Below are 8,493 nucleotides of genomic sequence, written 5' to 3' on the forward strand. Positions count from 1 at the left end.
GTTGCTACTTTTATGCAAGTTATAGAAAGCAACAGTGAAACATTTAGTTAACTTTTTAATGCTTGTGTTTATTTTAGACTACAATGTTACCAACATTGTGGCGCAAAATGCTCAGACTTCAAAGTTTTTGTTGAATTTGGGTCATCGCATGTTTATATTTGTGTCTAGTCTATTCCGTAGACCTCTAGAGTGTTGTGCGCCTGGGGAAACAATAAGAAACCCTACCTTTTATAAATGCTTTTAGGAAAATGTCATTTAACCATATTGTAGGTTTATTTCGAGTGTTGTACTTGTCTTGACTGGGGTGTGTGTGTGTGTGTGTGTGTGTGTGTGTGTGTGTGTGTGTGTTTGTTTGTTTGTTTGTTTGTTTGTTTGTTTGTTTATCAGGCTGAAAAGCCATGCATGCTGAGAAGAGATGGCAAATGTGGTTGAGTGTAATTATTCTACTCATCACCTCCAGCCAGTGCATGGACAGCTATGACGGGAAACGGAAAGAGAAACGAACTTTGCTGGATCTTGTGTTGTACGGGCGCGAGCTAGAGTCCCGGCGCGTCACGAGCGGTCTCTACTTTGTGTCCCACGACGTGAAGTTTTCCGCGCGTGAAAAGACTGCAGTCTTTCCCAAACGGGACACCACCAGGCCAATAGGTAAGCTGCTTTCAGCTCAGGTGGTGATACAAGCGTAATCCTGGGTTTTACCTCCTGGCAGGATTTTTTTTCTCATGCATCGACTGTTTTGGATGCTTTAATCTCTAAATGTGTGTGCACGCTGGGGTTCAGCGCGTGTCGCCGAATCTGGTCAGAATCTACATTGGCTTGATGGTTACAGATAATCACTTTACCTTTGCTGAGAATTCAGCAGTCTCCTGTCTGCACAGTTATAGGCTCCGAGCATGACTGGCTGGATTGTATTCTGGAGGCATTATATTCTGATCATAGAGCTAATGTTTTTGAACTAATTGAACAGTGACACAATTTTTGTTATTTTGACTGTACTTCAGTACACTGGATTTGAAATCAAAGATGTGAAAAGTGTTTATGATAGCAAAGCGTGTTGATTCCAGAGGTGCCATTTGCCTCTGGAGTATGTGAGTGCCCCTCACATTCATCAGTCCATAGACGTGTGAGTGAAGAAGATGATCAGGCTGAAAAAGGAGAACAGTTGGTTAGAGACAGCCAAATAACATTGTGTCTGCCGAAACCAACACTCTGGTGAAGCAGAACGGCCATAGTGAGCGTTACAGTAGCAAACTTCGTGACAGAACCACAATGTACCTTTGACGAGTCCGAAATCGAATCTGACGAAGATCTGGTGTGTCTTTAACTGGCTATGTAATATAAATGTGTACAAATCTTTGCTCAGTGGAATGTTGCCATGCGGGTGACATTGTAATGTTAATTGATGTACGTTACCACTGGGCAATTACACCAACTGCACAGAAATTGGGATTTACCATTTTGTGCTTTAAAGCTGTAACTGGCCTGTAACGGATTAGGTTTGTAAATTGTTGCATTTTCAGTACTAGTAATGACTCCTGCAAGCCAGAGAGCTGTTCTGGAATTGTCCTGATCTGAGTAATTGTAGCATGAGCCACTGAAGTCATCACAGACATCAGGAGATCTGTTAGTCTGTCGTAATGCAGGACACCTTACGTTTCTTTCCCTTGGTCTACTGTTTTGCAATGTCTTCACGATGGTCTTAATGTGGTTTTAATGTAAAATGAAAACACATGCTCTCATGACATTCATATGCAGCTTTGGAGAGCCAAATTAGGCTTGGTCACATTTTGAGTTGTGAAAACAAATGTAAACTATAATGATAATAGTAACATTAGTTATTCTGATATAATTAATCATACTGAAATATGATAAAGTGTAAATACTATTCTTGTTGAGTTCAATTGTTTTAAAATGACATTTTTAGCAGTTTTATTAGAATGACATGAACGTGAGGAAAAAGACTGACAGTTTGTTGTTGGATATTGTGAACCTTTAGACATTCCAACCAGGCCACACATAATGTAGGACTTCCATCAAGCCAGAATGTCTGCGTACACCTCTAGAGCGCTCCCATAAGACAGGTGCAGGACCGTGCGTATGTACCTATCCAGAGAGACACTAAACTTGGGTTTGTGTCTGTACCTGTCCATAGAGGTGCTAAACTTGGGTTTGATCTCTCTTGTTGTGTTCTTTTGAGAGCCGTACTCTCTCCTGAATGGTTTTTGTTAAAGAAACACGCTACGAATTAACCAGTTGTCTTCAGTTCATTCATAACAGAGTGCAAGTTCTCTTCCTGTCTGTATGAGGATAAAATTAGCAGCAGAATGGATTTGGGCATCTGACATTGACAGGTATTATAACACTGTGGGCAATAATCTTCTTAGTAGAGCAGGCTGGAGGAATATTACGTGGGTGTGGCCACAGCATGCTTGGGTTACCCAGGACCCCAAGCCTGGGGCAGATTCAGTGGGGGCTGTCTTAACAGCACTGGCTTAGGCTGAAATGAGCACTTGGTCCCACATGGAGATTATGGATGCTTAAATGGCTCAGTGTAATGTTGTACAGAAACAGAATAGGTTTTAGAAGGAATGTGTCAGTACTGCTAATCTCTGTGATCAAAATCTGAGTAGGTGTAACATAAAGAGGTAGGATGATATCAGAATTACAAAAGGACTCTGTACTTTAAAAGAAAAATGAAAAATGGACAACATAAATAATGTCTACATAAAGGGCCCAGGTGTAATGCTGGACATCATTTTAACTTGATGACAAATATAGGGGTGAATGTTCATACATAAAACAAACACACACACACACACACACACACACACACACACACACACACACACACACACACACACACACACACACACACACACACATGTTCAGTTATATTTTTAATGGAGTGGTTTGTATATTTTACTGTTTGTTTTGAATCATGTACATGGAATTGGACTTTTTTTAATGACCTCCAGTGCACTGGCAGAATGCTTAGAGGCTGGATTTTAAGGCAAGATGATGACATCATCTTGTGGCAACAGGCTCAGGTTTAAAGACAGAGGGCACATGGTATTTCAGAACTATTTTTTAGTTCACAGTGCAGTGCAGTAAATCACTTGTCCATCAGGATCTGTGCATGTAGATCCTGTACTTCATACAGAAGTATTGAAGTACATTTTCTAAATTAATTATCCAAATGTCTTTTATGCACTAAATTTGGCACCTTAAATTATGGCAAATTATATTTGATGACAAACATTTCACAAAAAAATTGAGGAATAAGATGGACATAGTGTTTTATTTATTTATTTATTTTTGTTAGTTTTACATTTTAGCATTACTCTGTTGGTCTTTTTCCCCAGAGATTATCCCAAGAGATGTAAGCATAAAAGACAAGTTCATAAAGCATTTTACAGGTAAGAAAAATTGAACCCATTAATTTCTAAATGTAATTTTGCTCCTTTGTTTTACTGATAACATTGACTGGTATTCTGTGATATCAGTAAAATGGAGCACAGTAGTTGTGCATTTGTGGTGCACAGATGGTTGGGCCTGTGCCAGCTGGGGTTGGGTTATAACGCCTTTCTACCACAGTCAGCTCTGAGCTCTTAGCACAGCTACATGGTTCAGTTCCCGCCTAGAAACAAGAGTTCCTGCCTGCCCAATTACATCACCTCCTTTGATGACCTCAGGTAAGTGGTTCCACCAATCACGTTGGAGAAAAAGGACGGTATACTTTACGGTACACCCTACTAATGAACAGTTCACTTTACATTTACGTCATTTAGCAGATGCTCTTATCCAGAGCGACTTACAAAAGTGCTTTGTTATTTACTCATAGAATACATCCTAGTACAGTACAGTAGGGTAGAGTCCCACATACCAATGAACTAGAATACAGGAATCAATGCTGATACCTAGAAGTATAAAATACATAAGCTCTATCTTAGATGATAAGTGCAATAAACAATAAGTACCAGAGTCTGTCAGACAACATCAGTGTAATAAACAAATACCCTACAATAAGTACTAATTTAGTCAGTCAATATGGGAGCAGGGTCAGTTGTCCTTTAAATATTCCACGACTAGACGGGTCTTCAGTCTGCATTTGAAGACTGCAAGGGACTCTGCTGTCTGAACAGCAAGTGGGAGTTCATTCCACCATCTTGGAGCCAGGAGTTCACTTCACAAAGTGACCAAAAATTCTTTAAATATCCAAAGTACTTAAAGCACTACTTAAAGTACTGAAAGTATCCAGAATATTCAGAGGACCCTGCGCTGACAATGAAGTTTATGAACCTGAAATGTGTGGTGTAAAAATACATGAAAATATATAGCTTTGGCCATTTTAAAATATTCATTGATAATTTTATAGGGAATGCCGACTGAATTGGGAAAATGTTTCTTCAAATTTGAACCCTTTCAACATCTATCTGCTTTACATTTCAAAATATAGATGCTCTGAAAAGGTTTTATTCACATGCAAAATGTAAATTACAGTGGTCAAGCAGATTTTATTTTTAAAAAACATTAATAGTGTTCTAAAAAGCTCTTAAGAGCAGTTTAGTAAGTCTCTGAGCCTTGACAGAGGTTGTGCTCAGCTGCACAGTAGCTGGCAATGCATTCATACAAGACAAGCAGCCCAAGAGAAGACAGGGTGTGCATGAGCCTGCTAGCCTCAGGACCTGAGCCTAACACCAGAGCTGGCTGTGGGCATTAGTGTGAAACTCCATTACTGAGAGGCGCACACAAAGAGACAGACATACGTTACTGAAATCATTAGTCTGCTGCCTCCTTGTGAAGTCATCAAGCATTACCACGTACTAATTCTTTCTTTTGGGCCTCTGCACAACTAAAGGGGCGGGGGTGCAGGGGGTGACTAATTTTAGAATAGTCTAGAAGAACAGAAGGTTGACATTATGAAGTCTCTACATTAAGGGAAAAACTTTAGAATTGAATTGCAGTTCAGTGCAGTCAACCATAGAGAAATTTACAGGACCATGTCTCTAACATACACACAATGTATTCTGATCTTGTCAAGAGGAGAAACATGTTTATAAAATTATTTCCTAAAATGTTGTCTTTCTCTCAAGCAGGACCAGTCAAGTTCTCATCTGAGTGCAGGTTGCATTTTCACAGAATTTACCACAACACGAGGGAATGTGGAAGACCAGCCTGTACGTGTACACTTCTGCTTCTCTCATTCCCATTTGTAATCTCTCATATTAAATGTCCTCCTAGGTTACTGTTGTTGACAAACCTTTTTTTTTTTAATTAGCATTCATTTTTTGGTGATTATTTTTTTGTATGGTAACCTAGTGTATCTTACCAAGAGACAATGTGGTGGGACTTCCAATAGATTCAAAACACTGCAACCTCTGATATGTCTCCGGCAGCAAATGACCAGATCTCATCTGTGTTCATATTTCTACCTAAGCCAGTGGCATGCACGGAGAGGCTAGGACAGGGACTGGCGTGCATGGAGAGGCAAGGACAGGGACTGGCGTGCACGGAGAGGCTAGGACAGGGACTGGCGTGCGCGGAGAGGCTAGGACAGGGACTGGCGTGCGCGGAGAGGCTAGGACAGGGACTAGCGTGCACGGAGAGGCTAAGACAGGGACTGGCGTGCGCGGAGAGGCAAGGACAGGGACTGGCGTGCGCGGAGAGGCTAGGACAGGGACTGGCGTGCACGGAGAGGCTAAGACAGGGACTGGCGTGCGCGGAGAGGCTAAGACAGGGACTGGCGTGCACGGAGAGGCTAGGACAGGGACTGGCGTGCACGGAGAGGCTAGGACAGGGACTGGCGTGCGCGGAGAGGCTAGGACAGGGATTGGCGTACACTTGGAAGGTCTAGTTCCAAAGACGCTCAAAAAAATAGCCATGCATGAACACCTAGATGACTGCAGGTAGCTTAGCTAGTGAGGCAGGGAAGCATTGGCCAATTTGGACACTCTAACTCAAAATGCTACAAAATGTAAATGGTTTTCGATAAACCTACACTCTTAAATCATATCATCTTTATATAGGTATCAAACTGCACTGGTTTTATAATAGAACTATTTTATCATGATGTTTTATATACAAACAAATAGTGTGATAGGTTGCCTTAGTGTCTCAAAGGTTATGAAGCCAATCGGATTAGCTGGCTCTGTAAACCGGAAATCATCAGGGAAAAAAAGGTTTAGGTACAAGAATTAGCAGCACAGGATCATTAGAGGGCTGCTTGTTAAAACTCTTGCAAATTTACAGACAAACGACCAAACAGTGCCTGCCCACTTTAGTCAGTTCAGCTGATGTTTAGCAGTGTGTCTCTGTTTTAGAGCCTGGGTAAGGGCTCTGTTGATGTGGAGGTAAAAGGGGCGGGGCTGGGGCGATTGTGCCCCACCCCCTCCCCTGTTATTACACTACAACTTCCAGGGTTCTTCACCACCATGGCGTGAAAAGGAGTTTTCGTCAACACACTGCCTGCCCAGAACCCAAGGCAAAGAATTAAAAATAAGAACTAAAAAGTGAAGCTGTCTTCTAAAGGTGTAGTTAAGAAGGGGGCAAACTGAAATGGTCCTCCACAGGGCTGAGGGGTTTATTGGGTCTATCCAAGTTGCTCAGGTTGCATCTTGTCACAACACTGGACATTTCACTGTGCTTGTTGCACGTACAGCAGATCGTGAGAAGCTGGTTAACTGGCCAGTTTGCTGGATAAGGTGTATCACAGTGGAAAAACACTAAAATGCTCCGTACTGTGATCCATCAGGGCCAGAGGTGGAAAATTCAGAAAGTAAAATCCCTGCCAGGATTTTTACTGCCTGGTTTTGGTATTTAGCTCAAAACAACAGGTAGAACTAAATAGTTCAACTAGATGGTACAAAATTATGACGGAACGTTTTGAACATGATCTTAAGCATCTCTGACCAGAAGCATATTAGGAGGACACATAATCTAACTTGTACTGTACACCTGGAGAATACATAAAGTGTGTCTCAGTGTTTTTCTTCGTTTGTTTGTTTTCTTCTGGTGGTTTGGCTGAAGATGAGGTTCAGTAGCTTCGGGTCAGATACGCTGCCTTTGTTGTGTGGTTGTTTCTCCCAGAGATCTCAGAAACACTTGTAATTGTAAGTATCTCTGGATAAGAGTGTCTGCTAAATGTTTAAATTAATATAACACAGTATCAAGAGTTAGGGAAATATTCAAATTTCTGAAAGGTAGATGTTAGCAGTGAGTATTTAGTTAGTAATGTGTCATTTCTGCTGCCAGGATTTGAAAGAATGACGAATGTTTTAAAAGGACACTTCAAACTGCAAATACAGTGTGCATGAGATTAAACTTGCAGCTGTGCACATTATATGCTCTGATATTTAATATTTACCTGATCAGTACTTTTATCGTGTTAGTGTAAAAAAGAAAAAAGTATGAGAGGGAGACAAAATGAGTGAGTCAGTAACAGTGATTGGATGACTACTGAAAGCTTTACAGAAACCGTTATAGATGGAACCATTCTGACCTGGGAGCCATATGATCATTTGAGCCCAAAGAGAGCATTAAGGTCATTTACAATGTTCTCTCACATCTACGGGCATGTCCCACCCACTTACTGCCTCAGACTGGCACGAGTGGCCCACTCAAACCCAGTTGTTTTATGTGTGAAACCTAGAGGTGTACTGTAAGATTAGATCCCACGGCCACCGTGAAGCAACCAAAAGGTACCAGTCAGAGGAAATGACTCACTATTTAACTTTTTTTCCTTTTCAGATTACAAAAGATGCGCCAGGTTGTTGACAAGGCTAGCGATGAGTCCACTGTGTGCACAGCCATAGAAACAGCACGTAAGTAAAAATTATTGTCATTATGTGGAAGAGGTTGTAGAGGTATATGCAGAAGACCTTCTGTGGACTCCACGTTGCAGATTAATTGAGAGGCCGTAGTCTATCTTTTATTTTTAAAGTGTGCATTGGTTCACCGCATCACTGGCCTGCACTGAAGAGAAAAGCAGGCCTGTGGAAATTGTACTTGATGATTAAAATAAGGAATTTTTTTCCAAAAACTTTTAGCAGGTGGTCATCTCAGACCTAGGCTACTCACATCTTGCAACTGTGACGATACGTTTTGATGATGCGTAACCTGCAGCGCTTGATCCGCATTTTGACATGCTCAGCCATTACTGGCTTATAGTGAAAGAAATGAAACAGAAAATCTTTAACACGACACGGCCAGTGACCCTTCCCTGACCCTTCCGCCTTTGCCGAGACAGGACACGTCTTTAGCGTGTGTTGTGACATCATCAGCAGTGGTAATGGGGTGAGTTACCCCCAGGTGCTCCTAATTAGAACGTAAAGAATACGATTTGATTGGCAAATGAAGGCCTTGTGAAGAATGGACAGTCACCTTAAGTTATTTTTCCTCCTGTTCATATTAGTTTTCCCTAGAATCTATTAAAAAGTGCTCCATTGCCCGTTGACAGGTTGAGTCAGTAATGACTATTACGAATTAGCAAATGAA

General features: G+C 41.4%; 1 protein-coding gene across 1 annotated transcript; it reads left to right on the forward strand.

Moving 5' to 3' along the window:
- The first annotated feature begins 398 nt into the window (after positions 1-398).
- alkal1 (ALK and LTK ligand 1) lies at positions 399-7,811 on the forward strand. Its single transcript, XM_027026235.1, has 4 exons — positions 399-648; positions 3,363-3,416; positions 5,094-5,177; positions 7,747-7,811. The coding sequence occupies exons 1-4, from the start codon at positions 399-401 to the stop codon at positions 7,809-7,811; spliced, it is 453 nt and encodes a 150-aa protein (XP_026882036.1).
- The last annotated feature ends 682 nt before the right edge of the window (positions 7,812-8,493 follow it).

This window comes from Electrophorus electricus, chromosome 23 (assembly GCF_013358815.1).
Source record: "Electrophorus electricus isolate fEleEle1 chromosome 23, fEleEle1.pri, whole genome shotgun sequence".
In the NCBI taxonomy this organism is placed as follows: Eukaryota; Metazoa; Chordata; class Actinopteri; order Gymnotiformes; family Gymnotidae; genus Electrophorus; species Electrophorus electricus.